This window comes from Lepidothrix coronata, unplaced genomic scaffold (assembly GCF_001604755.1).
Source record: "Lepidothrix coronata isolate B3197 unplaced genomic scaffold, Lepidothrix_coronata-1.0 Scaffold224, whole genome shotgun sequence".
In the NCBI taxonomy this organism is placed as follows: Eukaryota; Metazoa; Chordata; class Aves; order Passeriformes; family Pipridae; genus Lepidothrix; species Lepidothrix coronata.
Window position 1 is genome coordinate 922,311 of NW_016690404.1, and position 25,760 is coordinate 948,070.

The following is a 25,760-nucleotide window of genomic DNA, read 5'->3' on the forward strand; positions in this document are numbered from 1 at the left end:
ATGGTTTGATTTGGAAGGGACCCTAAAGACCACCCAGTTCCAAACCCCTGCCATGGGCAGGGACACCTTCCACCAGACCAGGTTGCTCCAACTGGTCTTGAACACTTCCAAAGATGGAGCATCCACAGCTTCTCTGATCTGCGAAACCTATGTCTCTCCACCCTAACAGTCAAGACTTTCTACCTGATGTCTAATATAAATATACCCTGTTTCAGCTTAAGGCCATTCCCCCTTGCACTGTCACTCCTTGTGACTCACTGTGGCCCTTGTCCAAAGTCCCTCTCCAGCTCTCTTGGAGCCCCTTTAGGTACAGAAAGGGGCCAAAAGGTCTCCCCAGAGCCTTCTTTTCTCCATTCTGCTCCTGCTTACACAAAACTGTACAGATCAATCTGAGCCAAAGCTGCATTAATCCAATTAAGTATCGGTTTTCTCTAGAGAATGAGCACAACAACAGGCCTAAGTCGTTTCTCAAGTGGTTTTACACCTGGAGAATTCCAAAGGCATAAGGTTCATGGAGCTGGTGATCTCTTTAAAGAGCTTCATTGAATATCTTGCCAGTAAAAAAGGCAGAGCAAGCATTTTGAACATGCTCTGTGTGCCAGGGATCCCTGCCATGGTGCAAAACAGTCCTTCAGCTACTCCCACCCAACAGCTTCCCATCCCCTTATTCCAGTGCTTCGTTGGCTTCTTGCATAATGTGTATTAGTCACCAGGTTACTTAAACTTGTAGCACAGCCAAGTTCCAGTGGCCAAGTATTCCCAGAGCTGCCTGTGAAGGATGCTAAAGGAAAATCTGGGCTAGCATTTTAAATTTTATACCCCCAAAAAAAAAATCCGTTAAAACTCCAATAGGGCTCCAAAAAGGTAATTAGCTACCATTGATTGATATTAAATTGGTTGAAGTAAAGAAAGAAACATTCCTTGCTTTAAAATAAAGCAAAAAACCAAAACCCTCCACAGAACAGTGGATGTCTTTGCTAGTGCAAATTTAAATCATGTCCAAATCACTACTGTCAGAGAAAACAGATGTATAAGAATAAGATCTTTATTCAGTATCAGCATACTGTAAATTAAGATGACTTATGAGTGAAGAGTCATTTTGGCAAAATGATTATAATCAATTTATGGTGAAGAGAGGGTATTTTGAATTTTCTTCTGTTTAATTTGTGTACATAAGTGATATAAAGTCACTTTAATGCTACTGCACAGGACAAGGATCCACAGTTGTGAAGCATTTGTATTACAAAATGATTCACAGTTTCTTAACAGAACCTCAGGCAAAGATAATTAGAATAAAGGATGTTTGTGACTATTTCAAATAAGATTATATTAATCTCCTGCTAAAATTCTTCACAAGGGGCCGTGGCATTGGTGATATGACTCATTGCTTCAGGATTACCCATATTTTACCGGCGTCCAATCTGCCAATATATGGATTTTAATATAGAATTAATTGTGGAAAGAAGATTTTACAGAGCATATTTCTGAAGTTCCTATTCACTGAAATATATTTACAACTTCAGAAGTGAGGCTTTTGCAATTTCTTGACCACTTATTGTCAAATTTAAATTGGTTTCTGAAGCTTCCTCAGGGAGAGAGCTTGTGTGCTCAAATGGCCTCATACAGGCACAGTGTCAGATCATGCAGGTTAATGAGACAGGGAGACAGAAATGAGAATAAAAGCAGAGCAAACAGGTTAACAAACCTTCACTGAGTTTCCTGGTATTACACACGGGCTGCTCCTGGTCCCCAGCCTGCTCAGACAGCCTTAAAGCTCTGCAGTCACTGATTTATTCTGAACACAGACCAGGCATCAGGAAAAACTTCCACACCACACTCGACCACAAAAATCAACCCCAAACACCTCCATTAAGCATAGAAATTCTGAGTATTTTGAAGAGATCAGATAAACTCAGTTCCCACCCCTACTTTTCAAAGATGGTCTGGTTTTCTTTGCCACCTCCACCATCAGATCCCACGTCTGCCAGACTTCTGTTTATTTTTTAAGCAATCTGACATTTCAGGAAAGATTAGTTGTACCTCCAAATGCAACCTAACCCAAATAATTATGCTAAATGTCCAAATACTGTCTTTTATGCCCTACTTTCAGCAAGCAACCCAACAGTTTAATGTTATCCACCAGACATGCTTCTGTACTGTGGACTGCAAGCAAGTTTTGAGTCTTACAAAGGCAGCAGCCTAAAAATGGAAGCAATCAAGTGACTGTAACAAACACACCAGCACTTCAGGGTCTATCTGTGCCTGTGAGAGATTTCAAGCCTAGAAAAAGAGATTTCCAGGCAAAGGAAGCTCTTGCTAAGAGGGCAAATGCTGAGTAGTTGCTTCTCACAGTAACAGCTGAGCCACGCAAGGCACAGTTCCAGTTCAGAGGACACGCACGTCCCCGTCACATAAAACATGGAAACCAATCTGTCTCATCAAAGTCAGCTTAGAGATGTTACACCTTGACAAGAGAGTAACCATGTGGGGAAAAAAAAAATAAATTCCAGCTCCCAAATAACCCAACAGAGGCAAAGTTAGGGAAACAGTCCAGTCTCAAATTTGAAGTAGCTGGGCAGAGAAGGGGGTCTCAAAAGTGTAAGAAATTGCTGAAGAGAAATAGTAGACTCCTTTCTTCCTACTTTATGTTGCTGGCACACAGTGTGGAGACCCTTATGTATGTTCCTGGGGCATCCCAGCCAAGTTACTCTCAGCACCTGGTCAGCAAACTGGACAAGGTGGTTTAGCAAAGAGGGTCTTGAGTCACTGCTGAGTGCACCCTAACAGGGTAATGCAGAGACAGCTCAAGGTAATCACCACAGTGTGTGTAATCCAGAGGGAACATTTTTCTTCTGACAAATAGTGCTTTTGAAGGTGGCCTGGGATGGCTCTGCTTTGGATAATCCTAATTCACACACCTGCAACACAGAGCACAAGATCAACCTTCCACACCTGGGGAAGAGACTCTCCAGCCAGTTTTGGGTCGGCAGAGAAATCCTGGGAAAAGTGGTGAGGAGAAGTAGATGTTCCTTAGAGAAAAGGGAAATCAGGCTCCAGAACAGGGTCAGAAGAAAGGGGGCAGACAAGGGAGGGAGCCCACAGTTCAGAGAAGGGCATCTCTGTGGTGCAGGTTGCAGATGTGCAGTCCAGGCACTGAAGCAGATGGGAAGGGAGTTTCTTTGAGGATGATTTACAGTGAGAAAACCAATTACTGAGGGAAACTAAGCCTGAATTCAAGGAACCTGCTGCAACAGTGCAGTGGACAAAGGTAGTTGTTTATATTGCTTTTTTTTTATGACTACCCTGTTTACTCAAGACATTTTTGCATTTTACTTAAGAAATACTATGGCATATGTTCTAATGAATCTTGACTTTTACAGTTATTTTAATCTCCTTGTAAATGATTACTGTAAAGGAAAGTCATAACTCTTCTATGTTGAAACTCTGAATATCTTGGGCTTTTTTTCAGCCATTACAATATACTGGTTATCAGGGTTTTGCTTGCATAGAATATGGCTGTGGTGCAGTTATACTACTTCTGGTTTCAGATGCAGTTCTGGCACAGCCAGTTTGGTTATCTCCAAGTCATGTTCTGTGGCACAAAATAGATACCATCTTGGAAAAAACCGAAACAACACAGAGAAATCAGGCCTGGACCCATATGAATAGTGTAAGATGAAGATCCAAGAGAATTATGAAACCATTGAAATTTTTGTGCTGTAGATGCTCTTGATCCAAGCTTTCTCTTGCAGAAATGTGGGATAAAGGATAAAGCTGTTTGACAACATTTCCTTCATCCCAGGCTGCTGAAAAAGCTTTCTAATGCTATTGCAGTGGGGAATTATAAGATGCCCACCCAATTAGGTTAATGTAAATAATGATGCTCCCTCCTGAGAAGGGAGGAGGAAAAAAAAAAAAGTCATGTGGCTATAACTGAGACACAGCTAGAGAGTTTTAAACCCAAAAAATCATCAGTAATCAAGTATTTCTTTCAGCAAGAACAGAGCCTTCAATAGCTTTAATGCAAACCTAAAATCCCATGGCTTCGGGAGGAGTGAGAAGAATCTGAAAGCAAAACATTAAAAGCAAGGTGTTCTATATGATTGAATTAGCAATGTAGAAAAGAATCCCTCAGTAAGAAACCCCAATCCTGAAAGGAAAAATAAAACTTCTCTGCAATCCAAAATACTTCATCAATAATAAATGCAATGTGCTTTTCAGTGAGCTCTGGTATCTCATTTTTTTCCTGTAGAAGTGCTGTGAGTGCAGGTTACCCACCACGGGTAGCACAAGGGATATATTCTGCTTCTCAGCTCTGTCTGACAGTCTCACTACGAGCCTCTGAAGCCCCACCATCACCTCTGAGCCCCCAAACCAAATGGTTTAGTGGGAATCTCTCCCTCACCAGTGTGACCACATCTTCTCAGAGAGGAACCACTTTGCATTCAGCCAAACAGCTTTTACCAGGAGAGTCTCAGGGGGAGCAATTAAATTTAATGGGAGGTGTAACTCCTAAATAAATGCATCTCTTAGCCAAGGCATGGGGAAGCAAAGGTCAGCTTGCCCTCTGCAGCATGCAGGATACTCTGACATTCCCACATCAACTCCAGCATTTCCATTTCTCTTTTCAAGTTTAATTTATCTCCTCATTTCCTAATGAGCTGCACTAAAGCAATAAGCCTTGATGAGAAGGGCATTATCAGGAGACAACTTAGTCTGCCCAGCACATGATGCTCCACAGGTCAATTATAAGGTCAATTAACAAACCATATTCTCAGTCAGACTTTTTCTGGGAGTAAAACCAGTCTTTGTAGTTGCCCTAGTAAATTTTTTTCCCCTTTTTTCCTAAGTCTGAAAAGCATTTGAGAAGGAGATTAAGAAAAATAAAACCAGAAGAATTTAATTTTTCTTCACATTTCTTCACATCTCCATTAAATCAAGGCAGTGGTTTCTGAAATGGAGACAAATGTTAGTCTTTTGCAGTTATATTTGAACTTAAAAGCAGCTTTCTGCTTTATCTTTCTGGATCTGGGGGAAAAAACTTAAAAGTTCCTTGTGACTATTTTTTGCACAACTAGACAATGTGGGGACACGAGTCAGGGCAACTTGTCTCAATCTAATTTATTTATTCGCCTAGATTCAGCCTGGCCAGTACAATCCCTAAAGCAGCAATCTTTATCCATACAGTCAGTTTACCACCTAATTTCAGACTTAGACTTGAAAATTTCCCATAATCCATAAAATTTGTATCTGGAAGATATAACATAGTTTCATTGTGAAAAATGGTGACCACAGAGTGTAGCCCTTTAAGGAGGTAAGTTACAGTTGTATATTTGGTTTATGGTATAATATTGGTAGATTTGATATCTGGAAGAATTCAGAGACAACTAAATATTGATCAGGGTGGTTTTTTGGTTTTATTTTGTTTTTTCCCTGTTTTAATCTTTTTGAGTGGTTTCAATTGACTTGTACTTTACAGGAAAAAAACCCAGATTTTTTTTTTTTTAAAGACTGTTAGAAATCACACAAAAATAAATAAAAGTTAGCTGAGGAAATTGATGGTGATAAAGTTGGATGCAGTAACAATTTATGTCTGAAAATCCAACCAACAACAGTACAAAAAATATTTTTACTGATGAAATATGTTTAACAAATTAAGATAGATTACTGGTTTACGTGTGAGTAGCTGTGTGGGTGTAGACTTAGACTTACTCAGTTTTGTTTTTCTTACCGTCAACCTGGTTATGGGTGTTCAGTGAGAGTCTCCATTCTCATTCAGGGGACACAGCAGCCAAAGGTTTAAGTCTCTTCTAGTATGAGAATTTATATAAAACCTTTGCAGACTTTTTTTTCTTTTTTTTTTCCCTTTTTTTTTCTTCTTTAATAGACAGAGTATATTTACACAAAGTAGGATGGAGAACACTGCATCAGCCTGGGTAAGCACAATGTGCTCATCTGACAGTAATATCACCATGAAAACTCCTTAGGATGATGAAAAGGGGTGGAGAGAGACACTGAAGGTTGATTAAAACCTCGTCTTTCCTACATTCTTTTAGGCTCTATTAAAATTTAAATGATAAAAGCTCCATACACCTTGACATCTCTTTAAAATTTAACATCAAATAATCTGCATTCAAATAAATTCTTCTCTAAAGTTTATTTTAACTTATTTCTTCACTTATTTCCAAGGAATTAGGTATAGATCTTCAAGATTACTGTACTGACCGTGTCCTGTTTTATTTCAGGATTTATTTTTTAGGCTTCATTCCAGAGTGTCTTTTCAGAGACGCCAGTGCAAAATGCTTTTTCTCCTCCTCCTCCTCCCAAAGATACTAATTTGAAAATGTTCGAGGTACAAAGTGTAATGGCTTTCACACGAATGCTGTCAGAGAGATATAGACAGTAAACCCCATTTTCAGGACTCTTTTAAAAGTAAAGAATTTTTTAATAAGGATTGATTTGTGCAAAAATCAAATACCAGCCCTAGAATTCTGACAGATGAAACGGTCATTCAGGTCCCATTCAGTCATGAGACTCTCCACTGATCATGCTGTTCCTAGCTTTTTCATGTTGAAGTGATTAAAGTTGACCCATAAGAAAGAAAGAATAGGTATAAATGGAGCAGACAAAGCAGGGACGAAAATTATAAAGAAATAAAGAAAGAGAAAAGCAACCTGCAAAATCTTATCCAATACAGATTTTATGACTCCAGAAAATAATTACAATTTATGAACTTATATCACTCCTTCCCCTTCCCATAGATATTTCTTTCATATTGTGCCCATGCAAAATATGAGCTGAGATGCAAATTGGTTTTTTTCCCACTTAATCATTTGATAAGCTACTGTTATAGGTAAAGGAAAAACAAAGATTATTTCTATGAGCAATAGAAGCACTTGAAGGTGCACACAGTGAGAAAAGCTAAAATCTCTTCCTGTGGAATGGTGACTAATGTTCAATGTACAATACAGCTGATGTGTAAGATACCTGCAGCACACCCTACCACCTCAGGCAGGGAATGTTTCCACTAATCCACACAAAAATAAACTTTTTAACTGCTCCCAGTGACAGGGATCTCCCACAGTGTGAGATCCACCCACTGTGATTTTTGAGATACCATTGCCAGTGAAGAGAGATCATAAACGTCCCCCCACGTCCCCAGACATGCACACTTGTGTGAGAACCCAAATCAGCTGAGATCAGGGCACCAGGGAAAGCTGGAGGAGCTTTCCTTCACAGGGCAAATAAATGACTCACTGAAATACCACAGAGATTTTTCTGAGCCCTTATCTGTGCACGCTGCAGATTTACAGCACTGTCTTAAGGAACAAATGAACCCGAGGTGCACGCAGGCTTCACACACCTCTGTGACAAAGTCTGGTGATCTTAATTTATTCCACAATTATGGACCAAATAATGGATCTTCCTTATGGTCTCAGTTGTAGACCAGGGCCTAATTAATAATGAAAATTGTACATGACACCAAGCAAGGTCTCTGCGAGCTCCTGCAGGTCCCAGACATGGGGCTGTGTAACACTGAGTGATGCTGGGCAGCAACGCTGCTGGCAAGGTAAGGAAAATAAGGAGCCTGTGGTTTTAACTGAGCCAGGCTGGACTTCCACACAGACAAAGAAAACTCAAACAGAAACTAACAACAACAACAACAACAAAAACCCCAACCAAACCCCTAGATATATATCTGGATTCATATATATATGTATATATAATCATAGAAAAATTTAGGTTGGAAAAGCCCTCTAAGAACATCGAGTCCAACCAATAACCCCACACTGCCAAGGCCATGTCCCCAGTGGCTGCATCTACACGTTTTTTGGACACTTGCAGGGATGATGAATCCACCACTGCCCTGGACAGCCTGTTCCAATGCCTGACAACCCTTTCTGTGAAGAAATTTTCCCAATATCCAATTTAAACCTCACCTGGTGCAACTTGAGGCTGTTTTGTCTCATCCTGTCCCTGGAGCAGAGCCTGACCCCCACCTGCCTCCCCCCTCCTGTCAGGGAGTTGCAGAGCCAGAAGGTCCCCCCTGAGCCTCCTTTTCTCCAGGCTGAGCCCCTCTCCAACTCCCTCAGCTGCTCCTGGTGCTCCAGACCCTTCCCCAGCTCCATTCCCTTGCCTGGACTCACTCCAGCCCCTCAGTGTCTTTCTTGTGAATTGTGAGCCCCTATTGAGGGGTCCCACATATGTGCATATAAACATCAATATGCATATTTATATATTTGAAAATTCAGGCACTGGGATCTTCAGAGATCTGAAAAAACTCAAGACAGCACATTCAGAAGGTCTTGTGACATCCCTGTGATATTCCACCTAAATAAAGGCAACACCTGCTTCCTGGGGAGTAGATTGGTGCATGGTAAAGTTTTGGCCATCTCTGTGTCTCCTGGAAATTTTTTTTTGTGTGCATGCAGGCACACGTGAAGCACACATAATTACACATGGACACACTTAAAGAAAAATAATCAAATAGTTAATGAGAAATCAGGATTTTATAATGGATTTTTGTTTCCATTTATCCTCCTGTTAGCAGCCAAACCTATGGTTCAGTGAGGAGATAGAGCCATTGAGATAACTTAATGTGACCTCTCGGAAATGCAAGCCAAAGAACCTTTTTTTAATAATTTCTGCATGAAATATTTGAGGAAAATAATGGATCAAACACATCCTTCTAGCAAAGTCAGTTACCTCTGAATAGTCTAAGAGGCTTTGGAAACATTATTTCTCTTTCTTCCTTGTGTTTAATTTTTAGTGAGCTGGGATAAAGCAGGTAAGTATAAACATTTCACATTCTGCAGTGATTCAGCGCTTTTCAAGGCCATTATTATGCAGGGGTTACCAAACAACACTGGAACTTTGAAATTTCACCCAAAGGGAGAGGATAATATTGGGTAAGAGCTACTCACCTATGACATCTCACCTAGCAATATCAAAAGAAGGAAACATTTCTCAAGCAATTAAATATTTATTCCTTTAAAGGTATAACTAGAGCACGAAAATACATTTCTACCTCCCACAGCTTTTATCAAGCTGTCAAGTTCTCCATAACTTGGTGTTAACTGAGTCATAAAGGGAAAAATATCTAAAGCAGGAGAAATGTGTGAACCCTTGCCTGAGGATGCACTTGGTCATTCAGTGAGAAAACAGAAAAATTCTTGATATTCCTGCTCTCTGCAGGTGCAACTCAGCAGCAAACTGGGTGTGTGCTTAACTTCCAAATAGATGCTGGAGTTCTGTGCTAAGAAGACATGGGATAATGGGCCTGCCTTTGGATACAGCTTCAGACATGACCTTTCACTTCTGGACAAACTATTCGTAAGGTTCCAACCAGGAAAAATATCCTTTTTATCTATTCCAGCTTCTTTTTTTCCTCCACACACGTATTCATTGTCTTACAAAATAACTGAACCACCAAATCTGGTCTAAAAGGTTGTTTGGCAGCATGTTTATACAAAGAGTGAAAGGAGATACATTGCCTTGTTTCCATTGTAAGCCTTTAATTTAGATTCATACCAATGGGTTCATTTAAAAAAAACAAACCTACTACTCAGTTTTTGCTTGAAAATCCCATTGAAATCTACCTTTTTTTATGCAGAAATGTCATTTTGAAGCCTATAAATGTACATCCTCTGCATTAAACTTGAGTTTCCCAGAGACACTGGAAACCTGCTTTGGCCAGCTTTCATGTGGATTTACAAAACAAAGTGTTAGATGTAAAAATATCCCCCCAGTATTTTTATTTTTATGAGATTGTTTCCCACTGCATTTCCACACCTTGGTCCACCTCTTTTTAAAAGAAGAACTGAGCTATTGATTGGTATTTTACACGCTGAGGGCACTGTAGCAGGAAAATACTGGATCAAAGTGAATCTCTGTAGAGCTGCAACCCCTGCTTCTGTATTATCAAAGCACTGTTCAACTTTAAACATTTGAAAACTATCATTTATTTGGAGCCAGGCATTTAAACTCATGTATAAGTTTAATGATGTAATTAAGATCACTGGGGATTGAGGATAAAAAAACGCTATATCTGAGAAATATATTGTTATTTTATTACACTCAGGTTTCATTTCTTTGCCTCATCCAAAACCTCTGTTCCTCTGTAGTAATATGTCTTGTTCAGTAGTTCCTCGACTACTGGCTTGTTGACCAAAAACACATATTCAGCTGTTTCAACTCTTCAGTTTCAGATTCTTAATTTAATAAATAAACCAACAAGGAAAAAAATAATCTTCAGAAAAAGCATTTTGAAAGCTACCTAAAGCTATTAGGCTTTCTGTTTTCCTTGACTTCTTAATTCAGGAAGCAGCTCCTGTTCTTGCTGAAGAACGGTATTATAAACTGGAATATTTTCATAGCCATTTTCCCATATTTTATTAAGATGGGAAGTAAGCCAAACCCTTTTCTCTAGCCTTCCCCTTAGGGCCACAGGTCAAATGATATAGGCATTTCTGGGACTTCAGTAACTTGGGCATCTAATTTCTCACAGAAAAGAAAGAATTCCTGGCATATGAATTAAAGAAGAGTGACTACAGCATTTAAGACCACACTAGAAACTGTCCCTAGTTCAGGGAGGCCTCTGACCTTCATGTTGATCTTCAAAACAGTCATTTGCTGCATATTTATTTTCTGGAAGCACCTAATTATTTAAAAATAACTAAATTCTGTCATCAAGAAGCATGTGCACATGTAACTTCTTCTCTTGCATTGTAGGTACAACTTGAAGAGAACATTTTCAAGGCTGTAGGTACACAGCAATATATATGATACCCATAAATTTTGGTTGTGAACTAAACTGACAGTCACAAGAAAAGTGCAGCTTTCTGAGTGAAGGTGCTGGAGGTCCAGCTGATGATCAGAGCTCCCTGACTCCAATGGAGGACTGACTGTAGAGAGCATTTCCAATACCCACACAACGTTGTTTATGCCAACACTTCATATTGCACTTAGATGTCTTCTAGATTCTAAAAGATCTGCAAGATTTCAGGACTGAAAGTCTGTTGGATGAATTCTTGGTGGGTGTAGTTAATGGAATTATCATTGTGGCGACCATGACATTGTGAAAATGAATTCCACGATTTACTTATTTTAAGAAGAAAAATATTTTTTTTTAATATTGGACTTGCTGTTTGATAGTTCACTGTGTCAATCTGAATTTTTGAGTTATAAGGACCAGCGATTACTTTTTGTTTATTTGGTAATTTCATAGAACCACAGAATGGTTTGGGTAGGAAGGGACCTTAAAGATCATCTAGTTCAAAACTGAATACACTCACCTCATTTAGTCTCTCCTTACATGAAAGCAAATCCAGACTTTGTAATGCTTATGTTTCCATGTACTTTTCCATCCTACACCATCACTTGTTTCAAGTGAGTTGATAAAAACTTCATGAAGTACTCAAACATAGTATCACCCAATATTTTCCTCTCTCTCTCTATCAAACCTCATCACTCTTAACATTTTGTTGGCTTTACTGCATGAGCTGAGCACTGAACTGGTATGTTCTTGTTGGTTTTTTTGTTCTTGTTTTCATGTGCATTATTTTTCACGTACTAGCACTAAATTTTATGTTACCGCCCTTTCAAAAAGCAAATAATCCTTCCCTAAAGTAGGACTCTAATTCACACAAACTAAGTTGTCCAATATCGTTCTGGATTTTGCCTTCATGGACTATTTTTCCTCAGCATTTTGCAGACAGTCTTTTGACTGAGTGACTGATAAAGGATTCCTTCAGTTATAGTCTTTCTCAGCCTTAATCAGTGGAAACTCTACATGTTCATAGATGGCATTTGTCTGCGTTTTCCTCTAAACATTTCTGAGTTTGAGATGCCTTTTACAGCAACAATATCATTTTAAAGCATCCATTCAGTTTATCCATCACAGTATTAGAACAAAACCCTTATGAAGAACTGCTATTAGTTTTACTTGCAGTAAATTTCCTACTTTTTTTTTTCATGCAGCACATTGGGATGTCTTTGTCTGTAATTTGCTATTTTTTTTCTTTAAAATCTGTCTTTCATCTCTGTCATTTCATTTGTAGAGATCCCAGTTGCTTCTAGGGAGTTTATTGGTACCTCAAGTAATGTCAGCCTATGTCAAACTACAGGGCAATATAAGGAAAGCTCTTCAAGGACTTCCCCACATCTTCTAACATATTTGGGTCATGTCTACACTCTCCAGTTCTGATTGGGGAACTGTTTTTATCCCACAGTGCAACTAAACAAAGCAAAAATAGTAATTTCCTAAAAGGCCCCAGAGAGTGTGTTTCTTTACATGGACTGTGTAGGAGGGCAATGGAACAAAATTTGGTACTTTGCTATTCTGGGGAGTAATCAGCGTATCTGAGACAAGCACCCAAAAAATCCCTAAAAAACCCTGCAAGGGTTACTCATGGTTTATCACAGTGTTTCAACCCCCTCGTGAGGTCAGGAAGTATTTTATTATAAGAAAAATAATTAGATGCTTATTGGTTTTCTTTTATATATACAAAGTTTGTTTTTTTTAAATCTGAGCCAATGGTTGGTGTTGAAAGGGAATAAAATTAGGTATTTGCACAATGGGCTTTATACAGGTCTATAAACTGTGGCACAGTAGATGATTTCCAAGGGTCTAGAGTGCCAACCTCACAAGCTTAATAAACTGAACTATCTTTATGCTGGTTCTGAGGTGTTCTGTTAAAACAAATAATTTCATGCCACATCACACATCTGTCTCATATGTATCAAGGCTTGAATCTGTCTCTGATTTAAACTGAGGTTTTGACCCACTGACTATGGCTGGCTTACTCTGGTTGTAAAAAAAATGAGAACATTCACAAAAAAAAAAAAAAAAAAAAAAAAAAAAGGAAGCACAAGGTAAATCAATCACTGCATCCATCAAATGTGCTGCAGGAGACATCTGTGCATTAAAGGAGGCGAGCCACATTGAGGATTCCAAGGTTAAATGAGTTTATTGAGTTAGTGGTTACAATGGTATGTCAGATACCTGTAATCCAAGCTACACCTACATATTTGCCTCTAAATTCTCACACTTTCAGTTTCCGTGTCTCTAAACATTCCACCACCAGGTCTTCTATTACTAATATTAGAATAATCAGAATAATAGTCATGATATAAAAGGCAATGTCAATCACCATATTGTGCTTCATACTCCACCATAAGGAATTCAATTGGCAAAAGTAAACCTCTGGTCATATTAATGGGATTAATCGAAATGTGAGCAATCATAACACTACTAGAATATAAAGAACAAAATCTGGTTTAAAAGAAGCATTTTTAAGATGAATTAGTTTGAATCTGTTTTAAAAATTCACATACTATAATGAAGATGACTTAAAAGTTATATCATTTAATTATTGGGCCACACATTGAAGCATATTGGCTAGTACATTTTTGCACTGCAACAGAAGCAATACAAGCTTTATGGTCTACCATTACAATTCCATTTTTTTTTTTTTTTCACTTAATATACCTGCCAACCTAATGTTTCTTGCATGCATTAAAGATTTCGGGGTTTAGACTCGAATTTTTTATTTAACCCACATGTACCCCCGTGATGCAAATTCTTTGGCCAATTCAATGCTATAGTTTACTTTAAAAAGGAAGCTTGGAGTAAGTCCATTTAACATCAGAGGGCAACGCCCTAAATTTTGGCATTGCAGAAGGTTAGTAACTTTATGAATAGAGTCTCAGGTCGCATGCAAATTGTCCCTGCTTCCCCCCACCCCATGCCAGACGCACACAAGTCGGCAGGTATGCATACAAAAAGAATATAAAACCCTCCTGGTAAAGCTTAGTGGTTTAGAATGAATCCATAGCTTTAAATTCACTTAAGGCCTGTACAGGGGAAATATGTTTCTTCTGGGACCCTCTTCTCACTCTTGTCTGATATTCTTCTGGTTTTTCTCTCTTTACTAGAGGTTTCTTCTCAGGGGCCTTCATCTTCCAAGATACAACTGGTGAGTTCACTGCAGCAGTACCATAGACCTTCTGATATTTAGTAGAAGCCACATAAGATGCTTTCACTGTAAGGACCACAGCGTTCATCAGATTTTTAGCTGCCTGGATGAGGGAAGTGGCACTGTCCAGCTACAAACAGAAAAGAAAATGAAATATGGCAAGGTTACTCCAAAGTGAAATACAGCAAGGTTATGCCACGACTGGATCACTGGTCCATTTCCTGACTGAAGTCTGGATCCTCCCAGGTCTTATTAGAGATGAAACAAATACTCTCCCTCAGGATTAGCTTTTTGTACCCAACACAACATGCACTGAATAGTAAAGGTAAGACTATGGTACCTCACATTACATTTTTTTGATAATTCAAAGGAAAAAACTTGCATTGTTTTTTTTCTTGTTGTTGATTCTTTTTCTGTGGTTGAAGAAGTTGCCTTTTTTTTCCCAAAGAAATTTTACTTCTCACTTAAAACCCTTAAAAATTTACTGTTACATGTCAGAAACCTCAAAACAGGTCAACAGGGATTTTCCCCAAGTGTTCTAGTTTGTTCTAATTATTCCTATTAAGCCCAGGATAACCCTCCCAGTGATGTCTACGGGAATAGTGCGAAGCCAGTGCTGAGCTTGTTAGAGAATCCCATCTGAAAAGATGAAAGGACGTTCTGAAACCCCTACAGAAACAAAAAGATGAAACAGTTAACCACAGGTTTTTGCAGCTCCTGTAACATGTGAGTTACTTCTGGTGACAAGGAATGTCACTTTATGATTACCAGGCTTTTTGTACTTATACCTTTGTGCTCCTCCCATGCACGAGTCTGCCTGAGGTTCCCGGGTCCTCGGGATGTAAGAGCCCTTAAGAACTTTGTTGAACTTCAAAACACTGGGACTTCCAGTCAGGCAGCTTCCATCATACACTGAAATGAAGTACATACCCCTGGCCAACATTTTCAAGAGGATTTTAAGCACTTAATGGGACTTCCAAGGCAACGTCTCAACGTCCCACAAGGTGAATTAGGTACTTGCCAAATCCAAGTGGATGTCCTCAAAGTAGTAGGTCCTAAAAATATGCGCTGTATATTACTGTAGCAACACAGGTTACTACTTATGATGTTCAATTATGCCTTTCCTCAAATACTGAAAGAGTAGGATGCACTTTTTTGTGGTAAAGCCTTCCAGTTATATACCATAACACACCAGTTAGAGACCTTTCAGTTATACCATGGAAACTGCTTCGATTATTTATAAGTCTTTCCCAGACTGTAGGAATTATTTCGCACGTAATATTATTTTAGCTCTTTAATTCCACCCCGCATGTTCAGTAAGTTTTTAGCTATTTTTTAGTAAGTGTAAATGGCCTGTGTCTCTCCAAACTTTTCGTGGTCCCTCTTCGGGAGCATATGATTCTGTAACATAGATGCCAAGCAAGGTAAACAGGATAAACAGTCATAAGGAAACAATAAAAAACATACTGTACTTCACCTCAAATATTCTGAATCATTAACAGAAGAGTTCAGGAGAAATCCCCTTCTGAAGTGTTAGTGACTGATGTGAACAGGAACAGACCCTACAGAAAGCCTGTGTCTGGAACCACATTATTCTATACTTACCTGTTCTTTTTTATTTCCTCATTATGATTCATTAAATACATAAATAGCTACATACAGTGAGGTGAAAAACAAAAAAAGCATTTCAATGATATTCTCATCCTCGGTGCCATTTCCTGAAATGCACTGTTAATTGTCTGCCCCTAGTAAATATTTTTCCTCAGGACTAATCTGTATTTCTGTTAGTAAAGGAAACCAAGTTAAAAGATGGAAAACTACATTACATGGCAGAAACATGACTGTTCAAGAGGGAGTAATGAAATAAAATCCAGTACAGTGTTATTTACTGTATGATTTATAAGGCAATCTGTATGTTTGTTGGCAAATAACAGATCATACTTTATTAAATTAGGATATTCTAATTTACTGCAGAGATCTACAATCAAGCATTATTCATTGTTAAATGATTCTTTCTGAAACACTGGTGAATTGATATTGAATATAAAGTGATACCATCAAATAGTATTTACTTCATCATCAGTGTGAATAAACTGCCTGGACTGAGCCCATATTGCACATTCCTGAATGAATTTTAGTTGCTGAAGGTTTCCAGTAGCTTCACATTTTCCATCATGAAAAGCCTTCTGGTGGCTGTTTCACATGCATTAGGGAACAGAATGATTAAAGGAAGCATTTTAAAATGAGGGGCCACACAAATTAGATGCTGAAACCTATACATAGGGTTCAATCAACATCTTTGAACACATTAGCAATTTTATGAACTATATTGATAAGAGTGAGCAGAAGCTTGTACTTCTTCAAGATCAGATGCAGACTGCAATGGCACCTTTTAGGAAACCACATTATTTTGATACCATTTTAATCACCTTTAGTTTCAATCTGCTGTTATAGTAGATAAAAGCTCCCTGTTTTCACCATTATTAATCACATTTTAAGATACAGATACTTAGTCTTTGACCTTAATATCCATTTATATTGTAAAACGCTTTCAAATCTTGGAATCAGAAAAGAGACATAAAACCCTCATCATAGAAATAGGCCATGATTGTTCTCCAAAATCTGCTGTTTGCCATCCCATGCATCCAATTTGGCCACCTAAGCACTTCTAGTGATTTTCTCATGCCTCCAGCTCCTTGCTTGTCTCATGGCTCAGTAAAGAAGAATTAAACTGAATGAACATCATTCCAATTAACATTTAGATCTTACTCCACCACTCCAGTGTTTCTCCAGCTTTAAGCTGTGCTTTGCTATCAGCAGAGCTACACTGGCATAAAGCTGGAATGAGGCAGCAGTGAATCAAGCCCTTAGTGCATTAATTCCTTACAAAATCTGGGCAAAGAAATATAGGCACTTTTCCAAAAGGATAATGTTAATAATAAAAAACACAAGAAGGAAAATTAACATTTTGAAGAAAAGTACCACTAGGAAATTATTGCACTGCACAGAAGGCAACCTTCACTCCCTAGCAGTGCCCAGAGAATTATGGACATAATCATCGTTATATCCATAATTATGTTAGCTCTTGGTCCTAACAGCTAACAGAGCCTTTGACTGGATACACAAAATAATAGTGTTCTGCAACTTAGACCCCTTTACAAATATGTTTGCCTCCTTATAGGAAAAAAAGCCCTCTTCAACATAAGAGATAAATTTAGGTTATTGGACCATAAAACTCTAAGAACAGTGAATGCTGAGGAAAATTCAAAATTCATAACTAACTTAAGAATCACTGCACTGGAGATGGGCACTTAGTATCACAGAATCACTGGGGTTGGAAAAGACCTCCAAGATCATCAAGTCTAAAAAATTTACCCAGGTTAAAACTGCCATGGAATCGTAGAATCATGCAATGGCTTGTTTGAAGGGACCTTAAAGATCATCTTGCTCCATCCCCCCCTTCCATGGGCAGGGACACCTTCCACTAGCCCAGGTTGCTCCAAGCCCTGTCCAACCTGGCCTTGGACACTTCCAGGGATGGGGCAGCCACAGCTTCTCTGCCCAACCTGTGCCAGGGCCTCCCCACCCTCACAGGGAAGAATTTCTTCCTAATATCTAATCCAAACCCGCTCATTTTCAGTTTGAAGCCATTCCCCCTTGTCCTGTCACTCCAGGCCCCTGTAAGAAGTTTCTCTCCATCTCTCCTGCAGGTTCCCTTCAGGGTCCATTACCCTGGGAAGGTGCAAATCATTCAGTAAAAAACAATTTAAAAAAAAAGGCTTTTGCTACAAGCTAACTTTGCTATTAGGGAACGCAAGGGTAGAACTCTGGAACAGCAAAGGATCATATCTGCCAAGAAGATAATTCCAGATTTCTTTCCCCCTCCAAAAAAATCCTTAAGATTTAGAGGAGTTTTTGAGCTGCTGATAAGCTCTGCAGCAATTTTCCTGGACTATTTGAAGAATTCTCCAGAATCTTGTGACAATCAAGATTTTTTGCTTCTTTTACATGTACACATAATCTGAGTAAAATAACCAGCAATTATAATACAAAAATAGCTGAAGAACTGGGAGAGAATAAAGCTGGAAATTTTTCTTTTTAAGAGTACAGCAATGAAAAGAGATTTTCTCCCTGCATTGTCCCATCACTGTAATGGGGAAGAATTATACTTCAGTTTTGAGAAAGGAGTAAATCTAACTTCCAGAGATATCTTCATATTTATAATCCCAAATATCCACAAAAAGTAAGGGAAATAGAGGAAAAAAATGTATTTCCAGTGAGCAACGTTATAATACAGGTAGTTTTAAAAGAGCTGGTTGTTTAAGAATTTTCTCTATCATTATTGCTGATTTTAATCAACCTTAAAAAGTGGGAGAAGACATCAAAAGAATTGTAGATACTTCCTAGTCATGAAATATTTGAGCAGAGCAAAAAAAACGACCTGTGAAATTATAGGCCAGTTCAGCTGACAGAACTCCCAAATAAGATAATTCAATGTCTGTGACAGTCTCCATAAATAACGAGAGGAAAGAAATAAATGGCAACCAAAGGGTTGTGTGGGTTAAAATATTTTCAAAGTAACCTACATCACACTTTGATATGATTAAACTTTGAATTGCTTAAAATAATGCTGTGGATATAATTGGACCTTTGAAAGGTGTTTTGCTTAGTCCTACATGACAGTCTGATTAAAAACTCAGTTGATACAAAACTAACAAGGCACAATACAGAATGATTCCAAATTCTCTAACAGCTGCTTCCAAAAGAACATACACACACAAAAAAAAAAAAAATCAGTGCTCAACAGTGACTTTTTCAGTGGGCTCTTGGAGAAACCATTTGGCAGTTTCACAGTATTACTATTTCTGTTGAAAGATTGGGAAAAAGGTCACTTATTTGATGAAATTTTCAGATAACAATTAGGAAAGTGGCAAGTCATACAGAAGGCAAGTGACTGATATCTAATTAGCTGCTAAAAGTCACAATGTAGATTTTATTTTGGCCAACTTCATAACAGATGATATCTACTTATACAATAAGGAACTTTATTCCACGTAGGATCCCAGGTAATCACTCCTTGAGTATACAAAAATGAAGGAGCTGAGGAAATTGGTTCAATTATCATATTCAGATATGGAACAGTGAGTCCTCTTCCCAGTGCAAGAACACTGTTGAGGAACTGGAAATTTACTCAAGAACTAAAAACATATTTTATGGGAAATACTCAGTCAGCTCTGTTTTTTCCAGTCACAAAGAGAATGACTAAAAAATGAATTTATCAAAATCAGCAAGCACATGGTAACAGGAAGCTGATTATATTTCAACTTCCATAGATTGGACAAAGATAAAACAAAACATAATGGCTGAAAGGTGAAGCAGGTCATATTAGTTATTAATTAGCTGATTTTTTTTATGTAGCAGTGATAATAATTAATCACAGGAACTCATGAAAGATTGATTCTATTTCTTGAAATTGCGAAATCAATATTGGATGGTTTTGCTTAATATGTATTAACTACTGGACATTTTTAATGCACATCAATTCAGGGAGCCTGTGCATCAGTTATGCAGGAAGACAGCTTAGATGATAAAAACAGCCCACGTTGACCTTGAAATGTATGAATGCAAAAAAGTTAGTATTGGGAATCATTGATAAATGCAGTTTAGTCTGGTTAACTCTGTACAGACTGCGAGGATCAATTGCCATTTATTTAAGCGTGTTGAAAAAGAACCCCTAAGTGCTCAAATACTCTTGGCTAAGACTTGATTTGCGTGCCTTTAGAAGGTAACTTAGGCACTGCCAAGTCCTCAAGGCTACCTGTGAGTTCTTGGTGAATTCCTGGCTTCTCCTGCTTTCCAAGGGAAGTTCACACTTCCATGGCCAGGTGCAGTTGCTGTTACCACAGAGCAGAAGTCAGTTAACAGTCTCCAGACCAAATAAATTTGCATGAAGCAATTAGGAATCAGGAACAGGAACGTAATTTTCTCAGACTGTATTCTTATGCAACAGAACATTTTCCTCTCAGCTGGGCTTGATAGTAAATCCATTCCTATGTACATAAGATGTATGCAAGAAAAAGATCTTATTCATAATACTTATGTCTTACATTCCCGTGGCACATTCCATGCATAAAACATGACAGTATTAGTGACAGCCAATGCAAGAATGGCCTGTTTGCTATTCAGATGCTCTCATCCCTCTGGTAGGAGACATCTGCTATTTATCAGCACTACTGTGCAATGGCTGAGGGTCTATTTTAGTCAGTCACTTGAAAATGCACATAAGGCTTTTGCTAGGTACAGCCCATTGTGAGAAAACTAGCCTATATATTTCAAAATCTCTATTTAAAAAAAAAAAAGTCATTATTTGGAATGTAATGTGGTCACAATGATGTTAAGAATGGATCATAGCTACTCAGAGAAAATAGCATTATCCTTACTTAGCTATTTATTTTCACATTTGACTGCAATTAACTTAGTCCTTTATAGATGATGAATATTTAATTCATTCTGGGCATAGCTGTGTTTTACAGGTGGTTGATCCATTGAATAACCATCATCATCTGCATTTTTTCAATTACAGGTAAGGAACCCAAGGGATTCCCAAGCCCATTTGGTTGTATTTTACAAAGGCTGTCATCCCCTAGGACAACAGGAAGCACAGGAGTACATCAAGAACTACAGGTATCTTCTGTCTTCTATGGACTATTGTCATTTTAAAACACATTAGCAACTGCTTTATGCCAAATTTGCAAAAACAGAAGCATATAAAAATACTCCCAATACTGGCATTCCCAATAAAACATAAACAGAAACAGTAGAGAGGCATTTCTACAGTTGTTTTACTTATTCCAGGCTATTTTAAAACAAAAAGTATAAAAGACAAAATTAGATCCCAATACATTTGCTTTGAGAAGAACACTCAATATGGAAGTTCCTATTTTAACAACTGAAACAGTGGGAAAAAAAACCCAATTAGAAACACCTAAAAGTTAATGTTACACAATTCTTTTTGTGAATTGTAGTTATTACTGATTTGTCTTCAGCCTGGTGGGTCCCAAAGGTGAAAAACATATTTTCAATTTTTTGATAGATATTATTTTTTTCCATTCAATGTTTTTTTCAATCGATAAATTACTTCTCCAATATTGTTGCAACAAAGGAAAAAAGTACAATTTTTCTTGTAGTTACCAAATATAATGTAGCTTTTTTCCTCAGTATTTAATATTTAATAAATATCTTGTTGCATTCCTTTCAGAATGTAATGGGGAAAAATATTTTGACCCATGATAAAAAATCTGTCAGAACCAGTTATTTTTCTTTTTATGCTCATTATCTGCCATTTTACAGAAGAAAAAACATACCAAACCAGTACAACTCATATCATACCCCAGAAACACTGTAAGGACAAGCAATCACATATAGCATCGAATTTTTAAAATTCAATTGTTTTATCAGTATTTTTTCATGATACAACACTGTCTCAAAGCTTCCAGTTACTAAATTAGGATATTTGATATCAGTTTGAATGCCAAAACATCTTCAGCAATTCTACAGGACAAGGAAGAAATCCTCAGTCAATGAAGTCAAAGGAGTTTTGTAGACGGAAACAGATTTCACCCCACGGATTTGCCAGAACTCCTATGGTTGTTTATACTACACATTTCACTTTCTACCTCCACCTACAACTGAGAAACATGGGAATGAGTTTTCTGCCATGATGGCTCCAGGGGTTTTTCTTCCAAATCTGCCTCATTCTGCACAGAACTGATGTCTGGAGGATGTTGCCTCTTATGGAACATCACAGACAGAAAATAAGATTGTTTAAGGGCCATCACAGTTCCAATACAAACTGAAGCAAAATTAGTACAGCCACATTTACAACTCACAACTTTCAAACCATTCTGCCCCACAGAATGGCTTGATCTGAATTCTTGGATGTCAACAGGAAACAGAATTTGGTATGACTGTTTTAAAGAGAGGCTCCCACCTAATATTCAAGAAGATAAATGTCTACGACAAAGTCCAAACTCTATTTGACAGAGAGGAAAACCCAAACTAGAGCTAAAATTTTTTGATATTGCCAGGAGGCTTGCTGAAGAAAATTAGAGTGGGAAGTCTGTCAAAGCTCCGTATCCAATAAAAAAGCAATTTACACAAATTTACACAGGGATTCACACGCCAGAAGTCTACACAAGATACACCATTGCCTCACCCTGAGGTCACAGAAAGAAAAGCACAGACAGGACTGTCAAAAGCATCTCACTGCAAAGATCCATTTTCATATTCAATTTCAGTTAAAGGAAATATAGGATATCTAGCTAACCTGTGCTACTGATCTCCCTCCTCCTGACTTGAGTTCTGATTTGGTTGTAATTTGAGAACAGGAATAAATTTTAAAAGCCCAAAATAATCTAGTCCTCTTTCAAATAGAGCTTTAGAAGCAAATCTTTTGTTCCTTATCTAGAGAACAGGTATAATAACAAGAAAAAAACATGTCTTTCTTACAGTCTTACCTGAAAAGCGTCCAAATCATGTCTACTTGGCTGGAAACTGTACTCAGTGATAAAATGTAGGAGACTTTGGATACAAAAAAATCAATAAAGCACAGAAACACTACATGCTTTACACAAGAATGTGTTATCTCCTGCTATTGCTCCCGATTTTGTCACAAAGAAAACACAAAGAAAAGCAGCATAATGCAGGATTTCAGATTGCAATGCTAAGAACTGTGCTATTTGCCCAAATTCTTTTTAAATTTGTACAGGTGTCTGTATGTGGTTTATCTCCCCATGTTCAGCTGTGAGGATCTGCCACTTTTTAAGGCAAATCTGCTCCTCCAGGTACCTTCTTATCTCAAAAGTGATGCTTGCCCAGGTCAGCACAGAGACACATTTTGAGGATGGCTGCTCTACAGGCTTTTCTCAGGAAAGGGCTTGGAAACAATGCATGAAACAGATCAGAATGAATAAAACAAAATCCTCCTGTAGAGTGGAAGACAGTCCCAGGACAACTGTTCCTTGCTTCCTAATGTTTGCCCACTGTTGTCCGTGTATATTTTACCTCTTGTAGAAGCAGATAAAGGGTTTGATTATTCAAGATATTGAACACTTCTAAGGTGATAAAAGGCTTTCACTTCCTTGGAGCTGAGGGTCCTTCCAGTATTGCTCAACTCAATCAGTAAAAACATTCCTTTCTCTGTTTGATTCCCTGAGCACTTTACAGGACTTTAAAACAGTATGAAATGAAAAAAAAAAAAAAAAAGCAAAATCTAATCTCCACAATAGTATTCAAGGGAGAGCCCTATTTCAGCTTTTCATAAAAGTCCCAGCACTGACAGAGTTAGCTTAATCATATACAGTAAATAATTTGTAATGGAAATTCTATCTTTTTATACCAAAAAAATTATTCACAATAAACTATTCTACTTGTTTGACCAACTCAATTAATGGTTAAACAAATAATATTCATCCTTACTAAAACAAATTTTTTCCCTGGTCAGTTATGGAATATACAATCTGTAAATGCATTTGTTCATTACATTTTTAACTTTAGCTAACATTAAATGCCACTGAAAACCGTCAAACTGGGTAAGATTTAATGGAATTACTGCAAGTAAATGAAGCCAGAATAAAACAGAAACATTTGTAAAGGCTGTTGCATCTTGAGGAAAGAACAAGCAAAGATGACAGCAAATTGAGAACAAATTGGAATGAGTAAAATCTTGCTCTGAATTCCAAAGGCTCATTTTTATTACTCATGTTTTATAATGCAAATTTTCATTTAGGATGTAAAGAACCTTCTGAGGTCATCTAGTTCAATGCCCTGTTCAAAACTTGAATTAGATGAGGTTGTTCCAGATTTTGTTCAAATTCAAAGCATGTCCAAGGATATGTTTTTCCCACATCTCTGGACTAGACACCTCAACCCTGAACTTGAATTTCACTACCCTTGAGTTAAAACTCTTTTATCTTATATCTAATCGGTATTTCCCATGTTAAAACTTGTTTGTTGTCCCTTTTCCTGTCCCTATGACTATGCACCTCCGACAAGTCTGGATCTGGTTCTTCAAGATCCTCCTCTTTGATAGATGTAAACAACATCTCCCCTGAGCATTCTCTTCTAAATACAAGCAAAGGTATCTAAGAGAGCTGTGAGATGATGTTTGGGATCTCATTTTCCCTACAAGACCATGTGTCTTATCCAAAGGGAAAAAACTGAGTAACTGTAGAAAGGAAGGAAAAAATATCACCAATTATTGACAATTTTTTAGTAGCTCACTCAAGTTGGTTAAGTCCTGTAGTACTCTCTTCAGAAAATACTTGTGTTAGGGATTCCTAATTTACCTGGACTCTTTCTCAACTCCTTTGCAATTCAGTACTTTAGACAGCATTTTCCTTGAGCAACAAACACAGAAGTACTTGTAGCCTCAGTGCTTCAAATAATACAAATGGTTTTTGTGCTTTTCACCTCAGGACAATCATCCCCCCACAAAACCAAATTAATTCAACCACATCTCCAAATCTTCCCTCTAATCCAGAATTTATGTAAAGGAGATGAAGGTATAAATTTGGTTGTTATTTAGAAGAATGCTGAAATGAAAAAGCATTTTCAGGGGCTCTTTTCATATAAAGGTCTTACTTAAATATTGTACATTAGTCACGATTATCTATAGACTTGACTGCACTTAGTTGTCATTGCAAAAATTCAAACTGAATGTCTTTAAATATTAGTAATGATCCAAGAACTGTTCATGGCAGGTGTCACTGGATCCCCAGAAGAATTTTTTCAGAGGTCTCCAGCTGAACAATTTCTCTAGGAATGAAGGTAGGAAAAATAGGGCTGTTCATAAAGGCCACTGATTTTATGTGTTTGGTGACCTAGGCAAGGTTTTTAGTTTCCACTTCTATAAATGAAGTCTTACCCTGCACTCATCCTACCTAATTCCAGGTGCTGGACCAAAAGATTCCACACTCCTTTCATGCTCAGAGAAGAAGACCAGGAACCATGGAGTACTTGCGGTTTTTCAGAGGTTCATTTTCTATTGAGTGGGCCAGAGCATCTCACCTTTTAAATGATTTTTATAGATCCTACCTTGCATTGGAATCCTAAAGACAGTACAGTGAATCTGGGAAGAGATGCTCAACATCTGCAAAAAAAACTGTCCTTGGATTTGATCCAGTAGTCCAAGAATTCAAACAAATCTAATGAATATTTTTTAGATTGTTTGCCCTAATTTTCTCTTTTGGTCCTCAAATAGGGGAAAAACACACACTACAAAACATATCAATCTCTCCAACATAAAGAAACTAATAAGATTGGAGCCCCAAGACAGTTACTTTATTTAGATAAATGCTCCTTAGAAAACAATTTAAATATTTCTGTCCAGAAAAAACTAGTTTCCTTTCTCTAGGAGTTCACAGAAAGCTGACATCACTTATCTATCAATATATGCCCTCAAAAGAATCCCAAAGCTAAACTCTGATTCTCCCTGCCTGAACACATGGTTTAATTCACCTACCCATGTCTCTGTATTTGTTTTGAAGATATTACTACCCTAACCAGTTGTCAGTGTCTACCTGAAACAAGAATATCTGCTCCCTAGAAATGGCCCTTGAGTTCCACATGAAGGAAGTCTGGAGTGAACTTCTCAGATGCAGATGTTTACACTCCACTAGATGAATCACCCTCCCACAGCAGTGGAGATGAGAGCAAAAACTTCTTCATAATTCAATTAAAAACTTTCTGAATAATAAAATAATTAGTTTTCATTACACCATAGAT

The 25,760-nt window shown here is 37.8% G+C and overlaps 1 protein-coding gene across 4 annotated transcripts in view; it reads right to left on the reverse strand.

The window, feature by feature from the left end:
• Positions 1–12,942: 12,942 nt before the first annotated feature.
• The window catches only part of CTNNA2 (catenin alpha 2), a 342,296-nt gene continuing 329,478 nt past the window's right edge, over positions 12,943–25,760 (reverse strand). For all 4 annotated transcript variants that reach the window (XM_017833919.1, XM_017833922.1, XM_017833921.1 and 1 more), the window contains exon 12: positions 12,943–14,106. In XM_017833919.1, coding sequence (XP_017689408.1) covers positions 13,819–14,106 — 288 coding nt within the window. In that variant the 3' untranslated portion in view covers positions 12,943–13,818. The remainder of the gene's footprint in view (positions 14,107–25,760) is intronic.